This window comes from Dendrobates tinctorius, unplaced genomic scaffold (genome assembly GCF_039654945.1).
Source record: "Dendrobates tinctorius isolate UK_male_01 unplaced genomic scaffold, ASM3965494v1 ptg000103l, whole genome shotgun sequence".
In the NCBI taxonomy this organism is placed as follows: Eukaryota; Metazoa; Chordata; class Amphibia; order Anura; family Dendrobatidae; genus Dendrobates; species Dendrobates tinctorius.
Window position 1 is genome coordinate 40131044 of NW_027361771.1, and position 27234 is coordinate 40158277.

Here is a 27234-nt window from a genome sequence, read left to right on the forward strand (position 1 = left end):
AAGTCCCACTCAGCGTCTGACCTTCCTAGGCATGGAATTCGACACGAATCTGGCCCGGGTGTTTCTGCCGAGGGAAAAATTTGCGTCTGTCCAAAGGTATTCGAGTCCTCAAACGACCAGCGCCCATTCCCCTTCGATTCTGCATGAAAGTTCTGGGGAGGATGGTGGCTTCCTTGGAAGCAGTGCCCTTTGCACAGTTTCATATTCGCCCTCTCCAGCTGTTCCTCCTATCAGCCTGGGACAAGACGACGTTGGCCTTGGACCGCCCCATTCTCCTCCCTCTCAAAGTGAGGCAATCCCTGACTTGGTGGGCAATGCCTGTGTCAGTCCTCCAAGGGAGGTCCTTTCTTCCGCTCCACTGGCAAGTCATCACCACCGATGCCAGTCTTCTAGGTTTGGGAGCGGTTTTCCATCAGAGAACGGCCCAGGGCCGCTGGAATTCACAAGAAGTTCTTCTCCCTATCAATCTCCTCGAGATCAGGGCAATCTTCTTCGCCCTTCTTCACTGGCAACCTCTCCTCGTCGGCAAGCCGATCCGTATTCAGCCGGAAAACGCCACGGCCGTGGCCTACATAAACTATCAGGGCGGCACGCGCAGCCACCAAGTCATGTCAGAAGTGGCCAGGATTCTGCGCTGGGCGGAACGTTACGTCCCAGCAATCTCCGCCATTCACATTCCAGGGGTGGAAAACTGGGCAGCCGACTTTGAGTCGTCAAGGCCTAGCGTCAGGTGAATGGTCTCTTCACCCCACAGTCTTCGATCAGATATGCCAGCGCTGTAGCTCTCCGGATGTCGATCTCATGGCATCGCGAATGAACCACAAAGTTCAGTGCTTCGTGTCCAGGTCCAGGGACCCTCTAGCCGTCGCTTGCGACGCCCTAGTAATTCCGTGGTCCCAGTTCCATCTTCCTTACCTGTTCCCACCACTTGCCTTGATCCCAAGAGTAGTCAAGAAGATAAAATCGGAAGGCGTTCTGGTGATTCTAGTGGTTCCAGATTGGCCAAGAAGGCCTTGGTATGCGGAGCTGTCAACATGCTCACGGACGTTCCCTGGAGGCTTCCAGATCGTCCAGACCTTCTCTCGCAAGGCACCCTTTACCACGAGAATTCTCGGTCTCTGAATTTAACGGCATGGCCATTGAGGCCGCAATCTTAAGGCTACTTTCACACATCCGGTGTGTGGGGTCCGGCGGCGTGCGGCGAAAAGCCGGGCCGCCGGATCCGGCCTGCAGCCGTGACACCGGATGTGTGTGCGGCGAGACGATACGGCTCAGACATTATTAAAGGAACCGCAGGACGAGGTGGATAGAGGCAGCCGATGACAGACAGCTGCTGAAAGGGAGGTGAGGGGAGGGGGGGTGGAGAGAGAGAGACATGGGGGGTTAACACTTAGTGTCCAGGCGAGAGAATCTCTCTCTTGCCGGCCACTTGTGGGGTTAACCCCACAGAGAGATCTCTCCCTCTCACCCAGACACTGTGAGTGTTAACCCCACAAGTGCCCGGCGAGAGAGATCTCTTACAAGTGTCCGGGTGACAGAGAGAGCTCTCTCTCTCTCTCTCTCTCTCTCTCTCTCTCTCTCTCTCTCTCTCTCTCTCTCTCTCTCTCTCTCTCTCTCTCTCTCTCTCTCGGCACTTGTGGGGTTAACATTCACAGAGTCCGGGCATGCGCTGCGGAAAAAGCCGGTCCGGCGCTGACAAACGTTGCAGGGAACGTTTTTTGCAGATGCCGGATGGCTAATTTATGCCGTGTCCGGCAACAACCGGACACGACGCATAACCATCCGGCACGATGCGGCGCCCATGAAAGCTTATGGGACAAAACCGGATCCGGTGCTGGATCCGGTTATGAAAAATTTCGCCGCATCGTGCCGGATGTGTGAAAGAGGCCTAAGAGTCGGGTTTGTCCAACCAGGTGATTCAGACAATGATCAAAGCCAGAAAACCAGCCACTTCCCGCATTTACCATCGGTACTGGAAGGCTTTTTTCCGTTGGTGCGACGATAAGAAAGTATTTCCAATGTCCTTTTCCATTCCGTCCATACTGGGTTTTCTTCAATCCGGCTTGGATTTGGGTCTGTCTCTCAGTACCCTCAAGGGACAGGTCTCCGCCCTATCGATTCTCTTCCAAACAGAGCTCGCTTCCTTGTCTCAGGTTAAGATCTTTCTCCAAGGGGTCGCCCACGTGGCTCCCCCTCATCATTCGCCGATAGACCCGTGGGATCTCAATCTCGTCCTTAGCGTTCTTCAAAAGACGCCGTTTGAGCCTATCCAGGACATTTCGCTTTCCCTTCTCTCATGGAAGGTAACCTTTTTGATTGCCATCACGTCCATCAGAAGAGTCTCTGAGCTGGCGGCATTATCATGTCGATCCCCTTACCTGGTTCTCCATCAGGATAAGGTCGTCCTCAGGCCTGTTCCTTTTCTTCCGAAGGTGGTGTCCTCTTTGCACATCAATGAGGATATCGTGCTGCCATCCTTTTGTCCTGTTCCTTCTCACCCTCTTGAGAAGTCACTCCACAACCTGGACGTAGTTAGAGCATTGCGTGTTTCTCGCCAGAACCTCTTCATTTCGGCAGTCTGACTCGTTGCTGATCATCTCTGAAGGTCGCCGGAAAGGGCTTCCAAATCCACGATCGCTCGCTGGATTCGTTCTACCATTCTGGAAGCGTACCAACTACAGGAAAAACGGCCCCCTCCGGGAGTGAGAGCTCACTCCACCCGGGCCGTGGCGGCGTCGTGGGCCGTTCGTCACCAGGCCTCAGCTTTACAAATTTGCAGGGCCGCTACCTGGTCATCCTTACACACATTTGCGAGGTTCTACAGGGTTCATACCCAGGCCTCGGCTGATGCAGTTGTTGGTAGGAAGGTTCTGCAGGCGGCGGTGGCACACCAACCGACCTAAGCTCTTCCTGTTCTGTTCGTTCCTTATTGCTGTTCCCGCCTTTGGGACTGCTTTGGAACGTCCCATGGTAATCTGTGTCCCCCAATAAGGCGATAAAGAAAGATGGATTTTTGGTTCTTACCGTAAAATCTTTCTTGGAGCCTTCATTGGGGGACACAGCACCCTCCCTGTTTAAGTTGTACCGTGTTAGGTCCTTGAGTCCCTTGTTGGGTTGTTTTGCATAGTGTCAGCCTCCTAGCAGCATACACCCATGGTAATCTGTGTCCCCCAATGAAGGCTCCAAGAAAGAGATTTTACGGTAAGAACCAAAAATCCATCTTTTTCGGACTAGAAGACAACCTTTTTTTACAAAAATTTGGGAAAATGGGTGGCATCTTATAGTCCAAATGTAGCTTACTGGGAGGACTGCGACAGAGGTCAGATGATGCTTCGAGTCCCAGGCTGATAGGAGGGGGTGTTCAGCGGGGCAGGGACTCAAGCGTCCCTGCCTCATAGAGAGAAGTGATGCTCGGGTTAGATGAGCTGCTGCCAGATTGTGCATTGCGGACCAATTTACACGGACATCTGAATGTGCCCTAAGGCCATGTGCACACGTTGAGTGTCTGGACTTTTTTTTTTGTTTGTTTTCCGTATTTGTAGCCAAATCCAGGAATGGGTAAGAAATACAGAAGTGGTGACACTTTTTACTTTTCCTCTGTAAACCAAAACCAGGAGTGAAACAATCAAATGGTGAGCGTGGCCCAAGATGGACTTCCAGAACATTGAGGGATCACATTACAGCTGTCTATCAGTCTATGGATGGGGAAGGTAGTTATTTGTCACTTACCAGCTCAGAGAGAACTGAAATTGTAGTGATGGAGCCTGCAGAGGCGCCCAGTGGGGAGTGCAGGATATAAGTCATATAAGAGACAGAATTAGTGTTATTCATCATGTACACACTCTCTGTTTTTCTGAAATGTTACCTGAATTTTTTTTTTTTTTTTTTTTTGCAGTCTGACACCATGAATATCAGCACCGTAAAGACTGAAAATGGAAAAGTCTCCTGTGAGACCGCAGAGGGAACTGTGGTGCACATTAATATTAACCAGCGATCTTCCTTGGACTGCTTGCTGGACACCTTCCGTTTCTTCCGGGACATGAGGAAAAGTGGAGAAAAGACCAAGCCCTCCAGTACACCTGCTTCTGCAGCACACCTAGGGTTTGGGGTAAAGAGTTTGTTTTTGTTATACTACTGTTGTAATAGTCGGTTTTTCCCAAATTGTGTTGCATAAAAAAAAAAAAAACATGTCTATCTCCAGAAGAAGCCTCTTGTATAGTCTACAGAACCTATGTTCTTGGTTTATGGCTTGTATTAATCATTAATCTGTACTATAGTCAACCATATTGTTCTGATACTAGCATTTGCTTTACAGGATTTAAAATTGAGACAAGAAATCTCGTAAAAAAAATTTTCTCAGACTACTCAAGTAGCTTCTACATGTAGGTACAGTCTTCACGTTTATCAGGGACACCATCTTTGGTGAGAACAGTGGGTTCACTAATCAACCCTGGCCATTAAAAGGGAATGTTACCCCAAAAAATAAAAAAAATTGTGTTTTTTTTTTTTTTTTTTTTTTTTAGGGCACATTCCCTTTTAATGGCCAAGGTTGATTAGTGAACCCACTGTTCTCACCAAAGATGGCCTCCCTGATGAGCATGAAGCAGGGTGGCTGCCAATCCAGGAGATGCGGTTGGATGTGTACAGTGGCTGCCATATTTGAGGTGTGTAAGTGTTGTACTCGTACAATTAAACACCAGCAAGTGAAAATTGCATCCCCCAGTGGCTGAAGCAAAAAAAAATACATTAAATACAATGATGATTTTTTTTTTTTTTTTTAATTAAAAATAGTGGATTTTCATAGGTAATTAATACAAAAATCATGGTACCTTCCCTTTAACCCCTTTTCGGTTTTGAGCATAATAGTACTCTCACCTCGTAATCCCTCCGTTTGATTTGGGCTCCGGCGCTGAGCGCACATCTTTCCCAACACGTGTCAGCTGTTTTGAATAGCTGACATGTGCCTATAACAGCCACGTTTCAGAGTTATAACCTCATAAAGGGACAGTGGTCAGAATTGTAAAAATTGGCCCGGTCATGAACGTGCAAACCACCCTTGGGGCTTAAGGGGTTAAAAATATTTAAAAAAAATATATAGAAGTTCAAATCTCCCCCCCCTTTCACCACATTCAAAATAAAATTTTAAAAATCAAACGGCATGAGAAAACAATTAACTCCAGAATTACTTTTTTTTTTTTTTGGTCGCCGCTACATTACAATAACAGGCGATCAGAAGATTGTATCTGCACCAAAATGGTAATAAAAACGACAGCTTGGCGCGCAAAAAATAAGCCCTTACCTAGCCCCAAATCACAAAAAATGGAGACGCTACGGGTATCGGAATATGGCACTTTTTTTTTTTTTTTTTACTAAAGTTGGGAAAAAATTTTCACCACTTAGATAAAAAAAAAAAAGAACCTAGACATGTTTGGTGTCTATGAACTTGTAATGACCTAGAGAATCATAATAGCAGGTCAGTTTTAGCATTTAGTGAACATGGTGGTAAAAAAAAGCAAAGCAAAAAAACAACTGTGGGATTTTGCAATTTAAAAGGAAATTTTTTTCCCAGTACATGATATGTTAAAAGCAAGATGTCGTTCAAAAGTACAGCTTGTTCCATAAAAAAACAAGCCCTCACACAGTCATATTGACAGAAAAATATAAAAGTTATGGCTCTGGGAAGACAGGGAGCAAAAAATGAAACTACCTCCGGATGTTAAGGGGTTAAAAGAAACATGCAGAATTTGACCCCCCGCGTCCCCTCCCCTCCCCCCCCCCCCCCCCCCAAAAAAAAAAAACATTCAGTAGCCCAAAAAGTAATAAAACAGATGGGTGTGTCCATTGTAAATGAGAGCAGAAATCTACTTCAGTGAATAGCTGGCATGTATTTCCACTTCTCATGCAGCTCTTTGAGGCTGCCATGCCCAAGTCATAAGGAGGCATGTGTTTTCTTATTGCATCTTTCTCCTCTTAAAGTGATATTAATGGTCTATCCTCTGGACATGTGATTGGTGGCACTTCCTATCAGCTGTGGCAGGACAGCTCAGCTCTGTTCACTGTGTAGTGGTTATTCTCAGGTGTTGCTGCTCGGCTCCTGTTCCCTTTTACTCAGGAGCGGACAACAGACATCTTGTACAGAGCACTGCATTCCCAGCCCCATACATTGTACATCAGGCCACTGCAGGTGATCATATGGGTTGCTGGAACCCTCACCCAGTTCATATTGATAACCAGCGTAATGATAGACATTCACTATCTGAGTCCTTGAAAACCCCCTTTAACGTTGCTACAACTTGTTGAACTGAAATAACCGCATCAGATTTACCTATGGTTCAGTCTACATTTAAGCCCAATTTGGTACTAAGTGACTATGTATGATCATTCTGATATAGCGCACATATGTAACTGTGTGTTCCCTTTAATCTAGGTTGCCTATATTTCTTTGGGTGTGGTCTCTGTCATGTTGGCCATTATTGTCTGTCTTGCTCAGATAGATTATGGGATCTTCTACAGTGGAGCCCACTTCTGGGTGGGATTTCCGGTAAGTATCACTAAATTTCCACCTGTGGCTTTTCTGGATCTGGCCTGACCTCTATTGGGGTTGGTACTATAAATGTTGAAATCTGCTTTCCCTAATTTGTCCCTATAGTTCACAAAAAAATACATATAATTGTGGTAGGATTCTTTGTTCCTTTTTGTAAACTTTATATGGACAAAAAAAACTTGCGCTTGTCGTACAAGCTGCCTGTAGATATATTAGACTATAATGGTGGCCTTCTACAATAACTTTGACTAAAATCTTAGAATGGGGGACTTGTTTCCCTTAGCAGCCAAACTGTAACTTAAATTACCTTGGCTTTATTTTTCCCGATTTCTTATTCAGGTGGGTGTACTGCACGCTGGTCACCGCGGGGGTTCTTGGCCATACTTATATCAATTAAAACTCTTTTAAGAGGTTGTGCCATCAAAAAGAACCCTTAACCATTTGCCGCTTCAAGACTGCTCTTGTCTGCCGGAAGTAGAGCTGGTCTTATGGATCCTCCTCTATAACTTACATATGCTGTAATAGGGCACGTGGACAGGTGCGATAATCACTTTAAGGCCGGGGTCACGCTTGCACTCGGGACTGGAGTGTCCGGCTGCATGTATTTCCATGCAGCTGAGCGCTTCGGTCCGAGTGCCGGCAGCAGGGTATTGAGATGCGGGACTCCGAGCGAGTGTCTTGCAAGTGTGATCCCGGCCTAAGGGACAGCCTTTTGGTATTGAAAATTTGAGGACTTTTTACTGACTTCATTTTCACAATGCCACCTTTAACTGCAATATTGTGCCCTAATTCATGAGACACCCACAATATAATTCTGATGCCCAGGTTATAGTATTTAACATCCACTGTCTCCCAGGATGGTATGCCTGTATTATCTTCTATTCCCTAGTTTTGTGTTTCCTGTTAAAAAAAAAAAATAGTTCTTGGAAATCTCATTTCCTACCTTGTTGATTTGGAAAATCCAAAAAAAAATTAATTTTCCTATCTTCTATCTCTTCACAGTTCATTGTATCTGGGATACTGAATCTTGTAGCCTATAAGTTTCCAAAAACATTCTGGGTAAGTTGTGACTAGAACATCCCCTGCCTTAGCCAATAATGTAGAGCAGCTTTATGGAGTGGGCTCAGGAGCAGAGTCTGCTCTACACAAGGCAGATGCCAGACTTGTTGCGCAGCTGACATCTGCCTGTAATGGCAGTGGCTGGAGTGAGCTGCTGTTGACCCGTTTAAATGTTGCTGTAAATCACTGACGGCGGCATTTAAACTACATGATTCTGCCTGGCGTCTATTTCTGAATACCCATGGTGTGCCGATGGGTTGTCTTGGCAGCCAGAGACTTGCTGAGACCAATATTAGAAATACCGTATATTTTGTTAGGCTGGAGATCACAGGTTCTAGAGAGAACATCACAGTTCCACCTTTTAAGAGACCACTGCAAAATTTTCATTTTGTTTGATTTTTCTCTTTATAGGTATACTAGCTGAAGAGCCCGGCGTTGTCTGGGCATAGTAACTAACTGTGGTTAGTTATAACAAATTATAATTATTCTCTATCCCATAGTTCTGTGCCCATATACCCATCATACATATCCTCCATCCAATAGTCCCATGCTGTGCGGCTCTGTGTGCGGCCATTGATGATGCGATTTTCTGTCATGTGTTCTCTGCTCCTTTTGGGCAGACAATGGCTGGGAACTTATGTTCCCGGGGATGCTAGATTTCTCCCACCCGGTCAGTGTCTGCTGAGGTGTTGTGGAGTGGGGAAACTGTTGCTCATAGCAACCAATCACAGCTCAGCTTCTTCTCAACAGCTCTGGTGAAATGAAAGATGCTTAGTGATTGAAATTGCTCCTTCATTCTATAAACTACTGACAACATGTCTTCGAATTTCCAAGCACTAAATTTTGTATTTATTTTCAGAAAATGAGAAATGGTCAAAAGAACAAAAAAATGCAGTGCTTGCAGACCTCAAATACTAAGAAAACAAATTCATAATCATTTAGAAACAACAATACTAATGTTTTAACTCAAGAAGGGTTCAGAAATCAATATTTTGTGGAATAACCATGATTTTTAATCACCGCTTTCATGTGTCTTGGTGTGCTTTCCACTTGTCTTTCACACTGCTTTTGGGTGACCTTATGCCACTCCTGGTACAAAAATTTAAGCAGTTCTTCTTTGAAGGTTTGTGACTATCCATCTTCCTCTTGATTACATTCCAGAGGCTTTCAATGGGGTTCAGGTCTGGAGACTGGACTGGCCATGACAGGGATTTGATGTGGTGGTCCTTCATCCACACATTGATTGACTTTGCTGTGTGGCATGGCGCATTGTCCTGCTGGAAAAATCGGTCCAGAGTTGGGGAACATTGCCTGAACAGAAGGAATCCACTGTTTTTCCAGGATAAACAAGGGGGGTACCCTGGGTAAACAGAGCGTCCAAGATAGTCACAACTGATGCCACCTGGACACCCTGTGGCATCAGAATGCCTGGTCTCAGGAAGAAAGAAGCCTGTTGTCGAACGTCTGGGAGCTCCTAGCTGTCAAGAGGGCATTGAAGGGACTGTTACCATATCTACAGGGACATATGAGGGTTTTGTCGGACAATCAAGCTGCAGTAGCCTACATTAATCGCCAAGGGGGCACTCGTTCTCGTCCGCTAATGGAGGTAACAAAGAATTCTGGCACTTGCAGAAAGACCTTTCCTTTCATTATTGGCCCTGCATATCCGTGGAAAAGACTATTTGAAAGCAGACTTCCTAAGTCGCAACCAGCTAAGAGGGAGAATGGTCCCTAAAAAGATCAGTGTTCAACCAGATTATGGACACGTGATGTTGCCCCCAGATAGACCTATTTGCCTCAAGGGACAACAGGAGGGTCCAGAAATGATGTTCCTTAAGCCCAGCAGACAGACCGTATGCAGTAGATGTCTTCAAGATAGTGGTCACCAGGACTCCTCTATGCCTTCCCTACAATTTGCCTCATACCTTCAGTCGTAAGGAAAATCAGAGAGGACAGGGCCAGAATAATCATAATAGCTCCGTTTTGGCCAAAGAGGCCTTGGTTCTACTGGCTGAGGGCAATGTCGGTGACGGATCTGTGTGTCCTCCCGGAGGACCAAGATCTCTTGTCACAGGAGCCCTTCTTTCATCCTCAGATGTCCGGGCTGCATTTAACAGCCTGGAATTTGAGAGGGCACTTCTAGAAAGGAAGGGTTTCTCAGCAAGGTTAATCCTCCACTCTGCAGTGCTCAGTAGCAGAAAGCCAGTAACCACTAGAATTTATGGGAAGATCTGGAAAAAAATGTTATCCTTCTCAGGACTGGTACGGGAGAGAGAGTTCCCGTTAGTGGCCATACTTGAGTTTCTACAGAAAGGGCTAGAGCTCGGCTTAGCAGTTAGTACCCTTAAAGTGCAGATTTCAGCCCTTGGGGAGCGTTATATAATTGTGACCTGGCAAATGATAGATGGGTGGCCAGATTCATTAGGGCCTGTAATAGAGCTACCTCTGTTCCATCTCCTACGCCTCCTCCATGGGATCTGTATTTGGTGTTATCATTGGCAGAGAGTCCCTTTGAGCCATTAGACTCCATTTCAGAAAGAGTGATTTACATTGAAAACAGCCTTATTGGTTGCACTCACTTCAGCCCATAGGGTAGGTGATTTTACAGGCATTGTGAGCAGACCCTCCCTATACACAGGTCATGAAGGATAGGATAGTGTTGAGATTAGACCCGGATTACCTCCCCAAGGTGGTGTCAAAGTTCCACAGAACTCAGGAAATGGTCCTACCATCATTCTGCCCTAATCCGAGAAACCAGAAAGAGGAAAGACTGCATTCCCTAGATGTTAGGAGGTGTCTTCTATGTTATTTAAAGATAACAGAACCCTGGAGTAAGCAGGGAGCCCTGTTTGTGTCCTTTCAGGGGTCGAGGAAAGGCCTTAAAGTGTCCAAACGGACTTATAGCTAGGTGGGTGAGAGACACCATAAAGATAGCTTATGTTAGTGCAGGCATAGCTATTCCTGAAGGTCTGAAAACCCATTCCACGACAGCCATGGTGACATCCTGATCATAGAGAGCAAATGCCTCCATCGACCAAATTTGTAAGGCAGCTACTAGGTCCTCTCCTTCTACTTTCTTCAGACACTATAGATTAGATCTGTCTGCTTCCTCTGACCTCACATTCGGGAGAAGAGTGCTACAGGCTGTGGTACCTCCCTAAAACTACATATCTCTGTAATTCTCTCGTGGTGCCGTCATGGGTGACTGAAAAGCACGGGGTATTACTTACCTGGTAATGTGTTTTTTCGTAACCCATGACGGCACCCTTATTTTCCTTCCCTATTTTATAGATCACCTTTTTATTCTGTGCATCGTCATAATCAGACACACCCTTGGGGGGTTGGTAGATAGAATTCTAATGTATAAATGAATGTATTATTTTGAGTGGACACTAATCCGCGGAGTTCCTCTCATGCTCTCTAAAACAACTGATGCGGAGAGAGGAGCTGCCCTCTTTATCTTGAAGGTTTCCTGTACTTGAATGGCGGATCTCTTGTGGTGCCGTCATGGGTTACGAAAAAACACATTACCAGGTATGTAATACCCATGTTTTTGAACTCTTCCTGAGTTAAAACATTAGTAATGTTGTTTGTAAATGATCATGAACTTGTTTTCTTAGCATTATTTGAGGTCTGCAAGCACTGAATTTTTGTTATTTTGATAATTTCTCATTTTCTGAAAATAAAAAATTTAGTGATTGAAAATTCAAAGGCATGTCAGTTTATAGAATAAAAGAGCAATTTACATTTTACTGAAAAAAATATATACCTATAAAGAGAAAAATCAGACAAAATAAAAATTTTGCAGTGGTCTCTTAATTTTTGCTAGAGCTAGCTATAATATATTCAGTAATTCCTTTGGCAGAAAAAGCCCTCGACACAGCTATGGCAGAGGAGAAATAAAAAGCTGCATGACTGTATGGCTCTTTGATGATAAAGTGGGGGGGCTGTAGGGAGGTAAAAGCCTAAAAATTGTCTGTGCCATTAAGGGGTTAGCTTTTTTTCCTGAATGCATTAAGTTGACTATCACTTTCTTATTGTAAGTTCTAATGCTGACTGCTTGCTCTTTTCTCATGTTTTCTACCCATATAGAAGACTGTTGCCTTCATTTCCATTGTGGTCAACCTTGGTGTGTCTATTGGTGGCATGGTCGTGGCAGTTAGTGATATACCCCGTTTAAACTGGTATAGAAACGAACAAGTCTGCGACAATCTGCTTAAGGCATCTAATGACTACTACTACAGAACAACACAGCCTCCAAGATACTACAATAGATACGAGTCGTATAACTATGATTTGCGCACATGCAAAGATGCATTCCAAAATTTGAAGGCAAGTGCTTGTTTTTGGTTAATACTTCTGATATTCACAAGAGAGCTGCTGTAATATATCTGCTTGGAAATGTCAAAAAATGTTTACCGTATATACTCTACTATAAGCCGAGATTTTCAGCCCATTTTCTCTAGCAGCCTTCCACGACAGCATAGGAGGTTATCTCCACGCCCTAATGGGGGACAGGAAGCACAAGAGGTTAAAAGGTCCCTCCCACCTCCCTCTCACCTGTGTCTTTCCTGTCCCCCATGGGGCATGGAGAGGTTATCGGTTTGCTGTGTGGCCGGCTGCGGCAGCGTACCTGGATGATCTGGCCAGGCAGTGGTGGTCGGCGGCGCTGCCTCCCCTCCTCCGGACTGCTCCCGTCTTCTTCGGAACTCGGGACCTTCCTGGCCCACCCGCGCTCCCCTAGAGGGAGTAAAGCAGGCCAATGATCCCCGACCGGAGGCCTCCCACAGCCCTCCGGTCTCTCCTCCTCCTCCTGCTGCGCTGTCGGCGACCTGGAAGTGATGCCATGGCGGCCCCTGTTCTGCTGATAGCGCATGGCGCTCGCCAGCCGTGCTGTGCCTGCCCCAGGACCCAAAGGAGGGGGAGAAACAGAGAACCAGCGCTGAGGGCGGGGTTAACCCTTTATTAACCCGCCGGAAGAAGCCGACAGGTAAGGTAAATCCCCTGTCAGCATGGACGGTTCTGCCTGCCTGCATCTGCAGAGCCCAGCGCTGCCCCAGCCAGTGTAAGTGTTACTTGGGGTGGGTCCCTAGTGGTGCGATCCGGGTATAGAGGTCCTCAAAATACTTCCCCCCCCCCCCCCCTTTTATAGGGAGAAAAGTCTGCCCACAAAAGCACCAATACCACCAGCGAACCAGCTAAATGTCCCATATGTAGCGCAAAACTCCCCTCAAATTGGAGGAAAAAATTGTGTCAGACATGCACGGACGGGGTAGTCAGGTCTGAGCACCCGTCATTGATTGACGAAATCCGCAGCCTGGTCACTCAACAGGTTCAGACCTCTCGGGCTGCCCTGCCCCCTCCACCACTCCCTCTGACTGTGGGCTCACCTTCCCCAAAGAAGCGGAAAATTCAGATAGAGGATTCGGAGTCCAAGTCAGAACATTCCTTCAACTCAGGTTCTGAAAATTGGGAACAACCAGGGACCTCTAAATCAGCTGAAAATAGGAGATACCGCTTTTCCGCGGAATATGTGGAGGAGTTGGTCAGTGTGGTACGTGCCACCATAGGACTAGAGGATGAACCAGTCCCTCAATCAGCACAGGACCGAATGTTTGGGTTCCCAGTACATGGGAGCATAGTAGATATGATCTCCCAGGAATGGGAATACCCAGAAGCGCTATTCAGCTCCTTCGGAACTCGCGCATAGATTCCCCCTGGAGGGAGAGGCATTTAAATGGGACATCCTGAAAGTTGATGTTCAGGTGGCAAAGGTAGTGAAGAATACGGTCCTTCCATTTGATGATGTATCCCAGCTTAGAGACCCGATGGACCGTAAAGCAGAGAGTCTCCTAAGGAAAGCCTGGGAAACCTCTGCCTTAAAATCAGGAATTGCTTCCACATGTGTGTCCAGGTCCCTCTTCCAATGGATACAGGAGCTAGAGAATCATATTTTACTCTTCGCCACAACAGCACCCACTTGGAGAGAGGGATCCGCCCATAGGAACAGGAAACCTACAGAGATAAGAGGGCGGTCCACCTCTCTTCAGTTGGTTTCCTGTTCCTACGGGAACCACAGGATTCGCTACATACAGTCTTACCTCGGTCAAGGAACCGCCTGTGCAGTATCTGCGGGAACGGCAGGGGTTCCGGTCTGGAAGCAGCCACGGGGGAGTGCTGGCATCCGGCTCCCTCCTTATCTGATACAGCAGCGCGAGCAGAAATGCCGGTGCCGGGTGAAGCCGACCGGGGGTTCCCCTGCAGAGTTACACGCCACCGGGATTGCGGGAGGATCCATCTCGGTCCGTGTAGGAGCGCAGGAACGGGAGGTGAGGACGGTGACCTCCGGTGTCCCCAAGGCTTCAGCGTCCAGGAGGACGCACATGCAGCGCCGACAGGAAGGGGTAAGGAGGAACTTCCGGGTTACCGGAGGTTCCTCAGCTCAGGGCGCACACGCGGCTGCAGGGGAGATTTCGCGAGCGCAGAGGCATGTAGAAGCGCTCCCCGCCCCCTCCAAAGGAAAAAAAAAAAAAAAAGGGAGACTATTTAATGTGCAGAGCGCCGGCGGTGGTATTCTGGGCCGGGCGCATACTAATTAGCCGCAAGCAGGCGCACCTGGAGGGGGAGGTGTCAATCTAAGGAAGGGGCTTACAAAAGGCCGGGGGTGATATGGGTATGGCGCAATATAGCGGCAGCCAAGGATCACTCACGCCGAGGTTCCTCGGATAGAAGCCACGCCAACAAGCCTCCTTCTCAGCCTCCTGAACCGGTACCTACAGCTTCTCTGGGTGAGTGGATGACTCTCTGCCTATCAAGCTGATATATATCTCTTTCTCTCTCTCTCCCCCTCTCCCTCGCTACGTCTCCACCTCAGGCTAAGAGAAAGTAAAAATCAAAAAATGTGTCCTTTGTACACGCCCCCTACCAGACTTGTACACAAAAAGGCTGTGCAAAAAATGCATTAATGAAACAGCAAAGCAGGCGTCAACATCAGCCACAGACATAAGGGCTATAATAAGAGAAGAATTACAGGCCCTAACCCAGTCCAGCATACCTATAAATACTAAGGCTAACAAGCCAACTACGGTTAGCATAGAGACTGATGAGGACGAAGTGATACTGATACTTCCAATGCATCCACATCATCATCTTCCTCAGATATGGAGGGGCGTTCGTGTTTTCCTCTAGATAACATAGACAACTTGGTGAAATCCGTGAGGAACACCATGGGGTGCACAGAGGCAAAAGAGCTGCAAACGACACAAGAAACTGTTTGCGGGGCTAACAGGAAAAGGAGAGTTTTTCCTGTTATACCAGCTATAAAAGCTCTGGTTAAGAAGGAATGGGAGAAGCAGGACCAGAGAGGTTATCTTCCCTCGGCCTCAAAAAGAAGGTACCCCTTCAGCGACGAAGGACTGTCCTCATGGTCTAAGGTCCCGAAAGTGGACGCAGCAGTCGCCTCCGCCTCCAAGCGATTGGCCTTACCAGTGGAGGACGCAGGGGTTCTAAAAGACCCACTTGACCAAAAAGCTGATGGCTCATTAAAAAGGGCATGGGAGGCGGCTACCGGCACGTTTAAACCGGCAATAGCTAGTACTTGCACAGCTCGTTCTATGCTGGTCTGGATTGATCAACTAGACCAGCAGATAGACCAAAAGATCTCCAGAGACAAGCTACGAGCCGCTATACCACTGATCCGTGGCGCAGCGGCATATATAGCAGATGCTTCGGCGGATTCATTACGCATGGCAGCCAGAACAGCACGCTTAGTTAATAACGCCAGACGCAGCCTATGGCTTAAAAGCTGGAGAAGTGACACCCAATCCAAGGCAAAGCTTTGTGCCATTCCTTGCGAGGGTGAGTTCTTGTTTGGAAAAGCCTTAGATGAAATCTTAACTAAGGCAAAGGAAAGGGGAAAAAAGGGTTCCCTAACCCCTCTCTCCCATTTTATGGGTTTAGGAGACGACCATTTGGTAGAAGGAGACCAGCAGAAAATCAAAATCGCTGGGCCACGAAGGAAGAAAAAGGCAAAGGTGCCATGTTTGGAGGATCCTCCTTCCGCAGGGACAAGAGCAAAGGAGCCAGACCCTCCAGAAGGAGGGAGACTAAAAAATTTTCTTCAGGAATGGGAGAAGGTTACAGCCAACCCTTGGGTTCTGGGCATTGTTAGAGAAGGGTTAAAGATAGAGTTCCATCACGTACCCCGTAACTCAGTTATCATAACATCTTTCTGCTCACAAATCCAACAGCGGGCCCTGGAGGCTGAGATTTTGAGTGTGTTGGACAAAAAAGTTTTGGTCCATGTGCCTAAAGGGCAGGAAGGGAGAGTATTTTATTCCCCTCCCTTCCTGATACCTAAGCCTGATACCTAAGTTGTCTGGCGTGGCACGTCGTGGTACAGGCCGTATTTCAGAAAATACCATCTTGGATGTCCTTGCTTGAAGCCTAATTCCCTGAAATCATTAAGGACCTTTCACCTACCTCTAACTTTGTCAGTTGTGCCAATGTGCACCGTGATCGCTGGATCCTCACCAGCCCCTCCCAGCAATCTGTCAACCTGATCAGCAATGTGTCTGACTTGAGCGCCAGAGTTACAAAGATTGAATCTGGATGACTGTATCAGAGGATCAGAAGAGGAGGGAGGAAGCACAACCGTGGACAAAAAAAAAAAAAAAACGTTTGAAAGCACGAACCTACCCTCAGAGACCTGCAGCCACCAAGAAAAAGGACTAGAACTAGTGCGAAACGCTTAGGAAGGAATAAAGAAATAAAGAAGTACTTTGTTGCAACATCTTGCATCTCAGATAATTTTGTGGACTCAGCAGCGCGGACTGTGGCACACCTTGCTTCCCATATTCTCTGGCAGTTTTTCCACATTGGAGTGGTCGGTGGAGGTCCTGCAGCAGCTGATACTGTGTTAAGTTTTCAAGCCAGTTGTGGGTCACACAACTGGAATAGGTGAGTGGAATTGCAATACACCACTCGCATTGTAGTGTCACTAGTGATAGGGCACTATTGCTCCTCTTGTTCCCCCACCCTTTTTGTATTGATACAGTAAAGGGCAGGAAAGGGGAGAGTATTTTATTTCCCTCTCTTCCTGATACCTAAGCCAGATGGCTCACTCAGGACAATAATCAACCTGAGGAAGCTAAATTCATTTATAATAAACCATAAATTTAAGATGGAATCCATAAGATCTACGATTAAGCTCCTCTTCCCCAATTGTATGATGGCAGGTTTGGATCTGAAATATGCTTATCTTCCCATCCATTACAGATATCAGAAATACCTCAGAGTGGCGGTATTCCTCGATGGCACCATACAACATCTCCAATTCACAGCCATGCCATTCGGCCTTTCCATCACACCGCGAGTCTTAACAAAGGTGATGCTGGAGGTGATGGCTTTTTTACGCCAAAAGGACACACTGATAGTACCCTATCTGGATGACTTTTTGATAATAGGAAACTCAACTCGGCAATGTAATAAACGAGTTGCTGATGCAATCTTATCCCTACAGGCTCTAGGTTGGATAATAAACTTCAAGAAGTCCACAATCGAGCCGCAATCCGTTCAGTCCTTCCTTGGTCTCCAACTAGACTCCATAAATCGAAAATGTCTGCCACAGGTAAAAATTTCAGTGATTTAAAATAAAGGTCAGGTCAGCAATAGACAGGCCACACATATCCTTAAGGGATGCAATGTCCCTCCTGGGGTCCCTGACTTCCTGCATTCCGGCAGTTCGATGGGCACAGTTCTACATGAGGTAATTACAGCATCAAATTCTCTTACAAGAGACCCATGACCGTGGGAATTTGACAAAGAAAATTACCTTATCCCAGACGGTCCTAACCTCCCTAGCATGGTGGCTAGAGGATGATAATTTATCGGGGGGAGTACCATGGGTGATAACACCCTCCCATATAATTACTACTGATGCCAGCCCCACAGGATGGGGGGCTCATATGGGAGGCACCTTCACAAAGGGCCTATGGGATATAAGTGAAGATCAGGATTCTTCAAACTTGAAAGAGCTAAAGGCGATTAGTCACGCATTATATCATTTTCTTCCACAGTTACGAGGGGAAAACGGGAGAACCCTTTCAGACAACACCACAGTGGTCGCATATATGAACAGGCAAGGCGGGACTCGATCAGTCGCCTTAATGTCTTCCGCAAGAAAGATCTTGTCCTTAGCCGAAAAACACTTTTTGTCTCTCTCGGCTCTCCATATAAGAGGGAGAGACAATTCGGAAGCAGACTTTCTAAGCCGCCATACTCTACGGCAAGGAGAGTGGTGCCTGAGCCAGCAGATATTCACACACATCGTGTCACTATGGCGTCTTCCCCAGATAGATCTCTTCGCCACCAGGAAAAACAGGCAGGTGCGAAGATTCGCCTCTTTGAACGTGACAGTCTGGAAATTCTGGATGCCCTCCAAGCCCCATGGCGGTTCAAACTAGCATATGCATTTCCCCCTATCATACTATTGCCGCAGGTGATCAGGAAGATCAGGGCAGAAAAGGCACGAATAATCTTGATAGCGCCATTCTGACCCAGGAGGCCATGGTTTTCTTGCCTCCAGACAATGACAGACCCTTGGGTACTTCCTTCAATCCTCAAGCTCCTCTCGCAGGGGCCATTCTTCCATCCTCAAGTGGACAACCTCCACTTGACGGTTTGGAACTTGAAAGGGAAATGTTGATGGCAAGAGGATTCACGGAAGGGTTAGTCAATACTCTCCTACAGAGTCGAAAATTAACAACGACAAAAATTTACACCAGGATATGGAGGAAAATCCTAGAGTTCCACACAGCTCCCGACTCTAGAGAAATTCCGATAACATTGATCCTAGAGTTTCTACTAAAAGGGAAAGAGTTGGCACTACCTGTTAACACACTGAAAGTCCAGGTGTCTGCTCTAGGAGCCCTCTATAGTTATAATGTGGCAGGCAATAGATGGGTAGCCAGATTCATCTCGGCCTGTGAGCGGAGCGAACCGGTACACATACCTAGAGTTCCTCCTTGGGACTTGAATCTCGTACTAGAGGCCCTTACACGTTCCCCCTTTTGAGCCATTAGACTCGATATCCTTTAAACACCTATCTCTCAAGACAGTACTACTATTTGCACTAACCTCAGCTAGAAGAGTTAGCGACATACAAGCACTCTCAATAGAACCCCCTTTTCTATTGACATTCCAGGATCATCTAATATTAAAACCAGACCCCTCATACCTACCAAAAGTAGCAGGGAAGTTTCATAGGTCACGAGATTCACCTCCCCTCACTTTTTAGTAACCCTTCTACTCCAGAAGAAAAGTTTCATACACTAGACGTTAGAAGAGCAGTATTACAATACATCGAGAGGTCTAGCAGCTGGAGGAAGAGTAGGGCTCTATTTCCTTTCAGGGCCAAAAGAAGGGATATGAGGTCACAAGGGGTACCCTGTCTCGATGGATCAGAGACGCGATCAGTCTGGCATACTCCATGAGCAATGAAAATCCTCCGGATGGTATCGGCACATTCCGCCAGAGCTATAGCTTCATCATGGGCAGAGAGGGGAGACGTCGCAATAGTCTATATATAATGCTGCAACTTGGTCAACTTCCTGAGCAGAAGATGTATCCAGCCTGGCGAGTGGAGTCTGAATGGAAGAATCTTTCAGAAGCTGGTGAACAGGTGGGGTCTTCCGGAGGTGGATCTCCTAGCATCGAGCAAAAATACTCAAGTAGGAAATTGCTTCTCCCTGAACCCCAGGGACAAATCCTTGGGCGTAGACGCCTTTGCCCACAAGTGGGTGTTTCATCTAGCGTACGCCTTCCCGCCAATTCCAATCCTTGCCGCAACCCTGAGGAAGATCCGAGAAGATCAAACCCAGACCATCCTGGTAGCTCCGCTATGGCCGAAGAGGAGCTGGTATTCTCTAATTACAGTGCTCCAGGTAGACGGGCTGTTCCTCCTACCCCTGGAGGATGACCTCCTCCTGCAGGGCCCTCTACATCACCCAAACCTTCGGGGAATGAAGCTAGTGGCCTGGTTACTGAGACCCAGATCTTGAAGGCCAGGGGTCTATCAGAGGCCGTAATAGAAACCCTTCAGAAATCTCGGAAACCTGGCACCAATGCTATATAAAACAAAATATGGAAAAAAAATTTCCTCATGGTGTCTGCCAAATTTGCCTGACCCAGAAAACCCTACCATCTCCTGTATCCTGGATTTCTTACAGAGGGTGCTTAAGCTAGGTTTAAAGCCTAGCACACTGAAGGTACAGGTATCGGCCTTAAGCTCTGTTTGACCGTGACTTGGCCAGCCACAGATGGATAAAAAGATTCATGACGACAGCCACTAGGTTACATCCAAAAAAACAAGTAGTCATTCCACCATGGGACTTGAATGTGGTGCTTAAAGGGCTCACTCAACCACCCTTTGAGCCCTTAGCATCTTGTACTTCTCAGCTCCTCTCCTGTAAAGCAGCCTTCCTTATAGCAATAACTTCAGCAAGGTGTGTAGGAGAGCTCCAGGTTCTTTCTATTAGGGAGCCCTACCTAACCATTAGGGACGATTCCATAGTTCTCTCCCTCGATCCATCTTTTCTACCAAAGGTTGTGTCTGACATCCATAGGTCGCAGAATATAATTCTTCCCTCGTTTTGTCAAAACCCAGCGAACCCTAAAGAGGTGTTTCATACGCTGGACGTAAGACGCATAATTCTTCACTATTTAGAGTATACCGAACCCTACAGAATCGACCACAACCTATTCATCTTAATTGTAAAGTGCTGCGGAATATGTTGGCGCTATATAAATAAAAATTATTATTTATTATTATTCATCCATGTGTCCAGTCCAAACAAAGGGAAGAAGGTGGCAAAGAATACTATTGCCAATTGGATTAAAAAAAGCCATCTCTGAGGCATACCTAGCGCAGAACATCACACCCCCTACAGGGATCAAGGCGAATTCAACACGATCTACCTCTACCTCATGGGCTGAGAGGGCAGGCGCATCATCAGAGCAGATTTGTAGGGCAGCAACTTGGTCCTCCTTGCATATCTTTTACTACCTTTACTAAACATTACAGGTTGGACCATGTGTCCAACAGGGATTTAGTCTTTGGCCGAAAGGTTCTTCAGGCCGTTGTATCCCTCCCCCCCCCCCCCCCCCCCCCAAGTCACTGATGAGAGGGAGGTTGGAGGGACCTTTTAACCTCTCGTGCTTCCTGTCCCCCATTAGGGCGTGGAGACAACCTCCTATGCTGTCGTAGAAGGTTTCTAGACACCGAATTACCGGTGAGTCAAACTCTATTTTTTTGGGGCTGAAAGTCCCTCTCAGGTTATATTCAAGTCATATACACCAGGGGGTCGGAGGGGAGAGCGGGGGTGTCAGGTCATACTTGCCCGTCCTGGCACGGTCTCTGCAAGCCCCCAGCTTCTCCGCGATCTCCCTTCCTTCAGCGGTCACATGGTACCGCTCATTAAAACTCATAAATATGCACATATTCATGCGTTTAATGAGTGGTACCACGTTACCGCTGAAGGGAGATCGCGGAGAAGCTAGGGGCTGCAGAGACCGTGCCAGGACGGGTAAGTATAGCGATACTCACCTGTCTGGGGTCCATCGCTGCTTGCTGCTCTCTGGCACGTTATCTGTCAGTGACGTTCAGACAGCAGAGGGCACGGTGACGTGGTTAGTGCGCGCCGCGACCCCTGCAGTCTGAACATCACCGACAGATGACGTGCCAGACAGCAGCAATCAGCGATGGACCGGGGTACAGGTGAATATCTCAGGTGCCAGCAGTGACACCGGCACCTGGCCCCAGCGACGGAGAGGTGAGTGTGTCATAATTTTTTTTTTTTTTTTATTTATTATTTTTTTTTTTTTTAAATGCGGCAGCACATGGGGGCAGCATATGGGGCATATTCTATGGAACATTTTATGGAGCAGCATATGGGGCATATTCTATGGAGCATCTTATGGGGGCATTATTAACCTTTTGTACAGCATTATATGGGGTGTATTTTGTATGGAGCATCTTATGGGGCCCATCATGAACTGTATGGAGCATTATATGGGACTCCTGATTCAATATGGATATTCAAAAACATTTAACCTACTGATGTCTCAATTAATTTTACTTTTATTGGTATCTATTTTTATTTTTGAAATTTACCAGTAGCTGCTGTATTTTCCACCCTAGGCTTATACTCAAGTCAATAAGTTTTCCCAGTTTTTTGTGGCAAAATTAGGGGGGGGGGTCGGCTTATACTCTAGTGTGTGTATATATGGTAATTAGTTTTGCTAAATATCAGTTTATAGTTATCTGAATTTCACACCCAATTAAGTAATAATTTTATCGTATATCCTATTGATTTATGTGCTGTATTGCCAATATATTATGCAGTGCTGTTAAGAGTGATACTACTGTCATCTCGTACAAACGCATATAATTGGGCCAAATATATAGGAAGCCAATTAACAACATATTGGTGTGTTTTTACGTTGGGGAGCCCAAAGGAAACCCACACAAATACAAGAAAGTCTTTAAACTGTGTTAACCACTGAGCCATCATGAGACCCAAAAATATGAGCAGGAGTCAAAAATTATCTAGAAGTGATCAAATAGGTGATGGTCCAAACCAGCAACTGGGTTCATTGACATGCTCAATGGTTTCATGGGCAGGCGTCCGGCACCTTCTTCATGGCTGCCACTTGTGAAGTTCTTTGAATTTCTCTTTTCATTCATACACACCTCTTCACAACAAAACACCTCTCTCCTTACTGTGCACAAAGTCTCCAATAAATATTGGCACCACACACCCTTAGACCCTCCAAAAATCACTGCACGGTGCTGGTTTGTGCAAATCACATGTGGGGCAGCCACATAAATGTACTGTGCCAGTAACCTGTTCTAACCTGGAGTAATGTCCATCACCATGCACCATAATCGACTTCATTATAATATTTGAGGCCTTCACATGAAATCTACACACCCCCATATGCCATAATTCACCCCAAGCATAACACAGCAGGAAGCCATTCTCTTTTTTTTTTTTTTTTTTTTTTTTTTTTTAAATCAGATAAATTTTTTATTTAACCAAATTCAAGGTACAAAACAATAGAACAAAAATCGCAATGAAAACATTAACAGTGGTCATTAGTTTCAGAAATTCCCTCCCCATTACATACAAGAGCAGCAAATAATGCATGGTATAACCTAAGTTCAGGGTCGTCATCTCTCCTCCCAAGGTGTCCAGTGTCTCAAATATTCTTATGCCTTTTCTCAACATAAATGTCTTTTTTCCATATTCACAATAGTCACTGTCTGGAAAAATTCCCTCAACGTCGACGGATCTTCATTTATCCAGTATCTTGCGATCAGTTTTCACGCAATATATAATAATCTAGCTATAGCCACCTTATATTTATTATGTACCTGGACCTCCTCCACATATCCCAGTATACACACCACAGGATCCCTCTCAATCCTACAACCATATGCTCCTCCTATGGCATTAAGCACCGCCGTCCAATATGAGTTCAGATTTGGACACTGACTTAACATATGGAGAATTCCAGCCCCCTCCATTCGTCACCGAGGACACTCAGAAGTCTGTCCCAGACCCGCTGTATACAGCCGTTCAGGAGTCCTATATACTCTATGGAGTACATATATCTGTGAGCCTGCCTGGTTCATTGGGGTATATATTCCATAATCCCTTCCCATTTATCTTCCTCTATCCTACCCAACTCCTCCTCTTATTTTCCCTGTGCTCTAATAGAATAGTTATTTAAAAAAGTATGCATTAGATCCTTATACATGCCCGACACTACCCCTTTTGTTCCCCCCTCTGCACAGACCTAATCAATCAATATATCCTTGTGAATTTCCATATTCATTGTCTTACACTGAGTAACATAAGCATTCCTAAACTGCCCATATTGAAATCTGCAGACCTCCGGTAGCCCATAATCTTCCTGCAACTTTCCAAAGGGCACCAGTCCCTGCGCGTCCTGCACCTGAACCATGTACTGTATTCCCAGTCTCATCCAATTTTTAAAATTCTCCCATTTTAACAAATTCCGGTAGAGTCTCGTTTTGCCATATCGGGGAAAAATTTAAGTGTTCCAAACCCCCTAATCTTTTTAATTGCCTCCCAGACTTTATGTATCAGAGCTAAAGTAGGATAATCAAACCCAACTTCCTGCCTCCAACCCCTGAACCAAGGGGATCCCTCCCCATCACCTGAACCAAGACCCTTTGTAATGAACCACCCCAGACACAACCCTCCACCCCCTCATCTGTTGGCCCTGAGCAGCTAAATAGTAAATCCAAGGGTTCGGAAGCGCCAGTCCACCTCCATCCTTGGGCCTCTGCAATATCTCAAGTGTGATCCTTGGCTGCTTTTTTTTCCCACACAAGATCCCTAAATATAGAGTCAATAGTACAAAACCACCGCCCAGGGAACCAGATAGGGGCATTTTGCAAGAAGTATAGCAGTTGGGGCATCAAAATCATCTTAATCAGATTAATTCTTCCCACTACTGAAAGATACAGTTTACATTATGCCCCTACTTTACTCCTTTTTCATATAACTTTATTGAACATTTTTGTCAATAAAATAGAATGGATGGGTTAGGGGAGGATATAGTAGAAAGAAGTTGCTGTACGGGAACAGTACAATGGAAAGTATTGGAGGGAAAGGGGATAACTAAACACTTAACAGTAGTGTTTATAACCTATAATGAAGTTAATAGTTACTGTTGTTTCTTAAAGATAAATATAACGTATCCTGAGTAGCTGTAAATGAATAGCTATAAATTGAGGAGAGACCTATTTAGCACATGTTCAGGGAGCAAAGCTGTTGCAGGATTCCCATCTCTTGAGAGAGGGTGCATAGTAATTGTTAGCATTTGCATGGGCTTTTTCATATGAGTTGTGGAGTGACATTCCTACTTTACTCCTAAACTTACTCCGCAGTGGAATAAGATTCAAATCTGCATAGCTTGAAATCGGAAGTGCCACCTGAATGCCCAGGTATTTAAACTGTAGCACCACTGCCAACCTACTACCCTCCCCCGACACTGGCAAATCAACAACACAATCATCTACAGCCATGACACTGGATTTTTCCCAGGTAATTTCTAATCCCGATATAGACCCAAATGTTTTGATAATTTCCATTGCTCTAAACAACGACTCTCCGAAATCCTCCAAAAAAAGCAAAACATCACCTGCATACAATGACACTTTTTCCTCTACCAAGCCATATCTGCACCCTATAACCGAAGCCATCCTCCTAATAGTCTGCGTCAGGGGCTCCACTGCCAAAGCAAAAAAGTAGCGGGGACAGCAGACACCCCTGCCTAGTCCCCCTATGAAGCGCAAAACTCCCAGACATTTGCCCGTTAACTCTGACCCTAGCGGTCGGTGAAGTATATAGCAACCGTATCCATGAAATTAAGGTCGGCCCAAAACCAAAGCGTTCCAACACCCTCCAAAGATACTGCCACTCAACACTACCAAACGCTTTACGCGCGTCCAATGATACCACAACCTTACTGCCCCTATTGTCCGACGGCAGCTGCAATTTCAGAAAGTCTACCCAATTTCAGAAAAAGTCTACGCAAATTAATCGCTGTAGACTTTTCCCTTCACCCATGACAGCACCACCTGAGAGAGGGATCCGCCCCGCCAGGACAGGAACCTACTGAGACATAAGGGGCGGCACCTCTCCCCCGCTTCAGTTGGGTTCCTGTCCTGGAAGGAATCCCACTGTGGCGGTGCCTGTCATGGGCGAAGAGAAAGATAAAGACCCAGGCCCGTCCCGGCGTGGGAAGAACAGGTAGCATACCTGTAGCGCCGGCCGTCGGGTCCTGGAAGCGCAGTCCCTGGGGCTCCGGGTTCGTGCGGGTGTGGATGGGATCCCGGTGGCTCCGGGAAGCCCCCACCGCGCCACCCTCCCCTCGCGCACGCCGCATCTCGATCCCCGTGGTAGGGGAGAGACGCTGGCGTCTTCCGGCCGGTGACGTCAGCGGCGCTTGGAATGCTGGGTGCGCCGGCTGACGTCAGCAGAAGGCGACGGTGTAATGGCGCCGGGTGCGACGCCGGCTTTCTGAAGCGCTGGGCCGCCGGTTGCAGGGGGGAGGGGAGGAAGACGCTCACCAGGCGGAGGCATGCAATTTAGAAGGAGGAAGACAGCTGTAGATCGGCGGTGCAAAATGGAGTCCGAGCAGGAACGTTCAGCGTCCCTGCCTCCCTCACAGCCCTCTGGCAGAAAGCATGGAAGCCATTCAAGCAGCAGTCGCCCCAGCCGCAGGTCGGGGCACTCCTCAAGGTCCAAACAGCGCGGGTCAGGTGCTCCGACGCAGCCTCCAAGTCCGGTACCCTTGATTTACGGGTGGTGAGTGATCTTCGTGAATGTTAGCAGTATATTAATAGAGGTTTTCTATTGTATGCTTCACCCTGTAGGAAAAGCCCAGAAAAGCGGGAAGCAAGAAGAACAATAGGGATTGTGCTATATGTAAATCTCCCCTAGCAAGAGACTGGCAAAAAGATCTCTGTGCTTCGTGCATTCAGCGGACTATGGCGGAGGAAGCGCCTAGTTTCGCAGCCAATCTAATATCTGCCCTCAGGTCAGAAATGGAAGGCTCAATTAAGTCCTTATTGAAAAAAGGGGAAAAAAAAGCAGGAAGGATTTCCCTAGTTCCCCCTCAGATTCCGCGTCAGTATCATCTCAGGCGGAAAAATCATCCTCCTCAGATAGTGACACAGGGGGTAAGCCATGTTTCCCTGTAGAAGATACAGATGCCCTCCTAAAGGCCATTAGAACCACAATGGGCCTACAGGAAGAAAGGGCGGCTAAAACCCTAGAGGACGTCATGTTTGGGGGGCTTCAGGAGAGGAAAAAACGAACCTTTCCAGTAAACGCGAAAATCCAGGCGCTTATTGAGAGAGTGGAAAAAGCCTGAAAAATCGGGGGCCCTTCCATCCGATACGATACCCCTTTGAATACAAGGATACAGAGATATGTGACAAAGTCCCAAAAATAGATGCAGCGGTGTCCAGGTCTTCCAAAAGGTCGGCCCTGCCCTTGGAAGACGCAGGGGTTCTTAGAGACCCGCTGGACAAAAAAGCGGACTCATATTTGAGGCACGCATGGGAAGCGACAGCAGGAGGTCTAAAGCCGGCGATAGCGGGCACCTGCACGGCACGCTCCCTCATGATCTGGCTGCAGCAGTTAGAAGAGAAGCTGGCGTCAAGGGTCCCAAGAGAGAAGATCTTATCAGACATGTATCTCTTGCACGGGGCAGCGGCTTTTTTGGCAGATACCTCGGCGGACTCTATGCGATTGACAGCCAGAGCAGCGTCACTATCAAATGCTGCTAGACGCGCGTTATGGCTTAAGGGCTGTCCGGGTGACCTTCAGTCCAAGGCCAAATTGTGCTCTCTCCCCTGCGATGGTCGATTCCTGTTCAGCAAGAACTTGGACGATATTCTGGAGTAAGCAGGCGATAAGAAAAAAGGCTTCCCCAGATTCCCTATGGATCAGAGGAGACAGCCCTTTCGGAGGGGGAGATTCAATAGAGGGCGTCCTCCCGCTGACAGAAGAAGATGGGAGGATAAAAGGAAG

The 27234-nt window shown here is 46.8% G+C and overlaps 2 protein-coding genes across 5 annotated transcripts in view; both read left to right on the forward strand.

Annotated features, from left to right (window-relative positions):
* Positions 1-27234, forward strand: part of LOC141100067 (uncharacterized) — a 56566-nt gene that overhangs the window by 9510 nt on the left and 19822 nt on the right. For 2 of the 4 annotated variants that reach the window (XM_073588264.1, XM_073588263.1), the window contains exons 2-5: positions 3896-4108; positions 6428-6541; positions 7547-7603; positions 11696-11935. In XM_073588264.1, coding sequence (XP_073444365.1) covers positions 3905-4108; positions 6428-6541; positions 7547-7603; positions 11696-11935 — 615 coding nt within the window. In that variant the 5' untranslated portion in view covers positions 3896-3904. Of the gene's footprint in view, positions 1-3686; positions 3711-3895; positions 4109-6427; positions 6542-7546; positions 7604-11695; positions 11936-27234 lie in introns of those variants that run through there. The other 2 variants (XM_073588262.1, XM_073588265.1) reach the window with 2 other exon arrangements.
* Positions 11942-20765, forward strand: LOC141100065 (uncharacterized). Its single transcript, XM_073588259.1, has 2 exons — positions 11942-16988; positions 17124-20765. The coding sequence occupies exon 1, from the start codon at positions 14764-14766 to the stop codon at positions 15973-15975; it is 1212 nt and encodes a 403-aa protein (XP_073444360.1). The 5' UTR covers positions 11942-14763; the 3' UTR covers positions 15976-16988; positions 17124-20765.

Coding starts and splice junctions, on each gene's coding strand:
- LOC141100065 (XM_073588259.1), top strand. CDS start 14,764: ATGGAGGGGCGTTCGTGTTTTCCTCTAGATAACATAGACAACTTGGTG.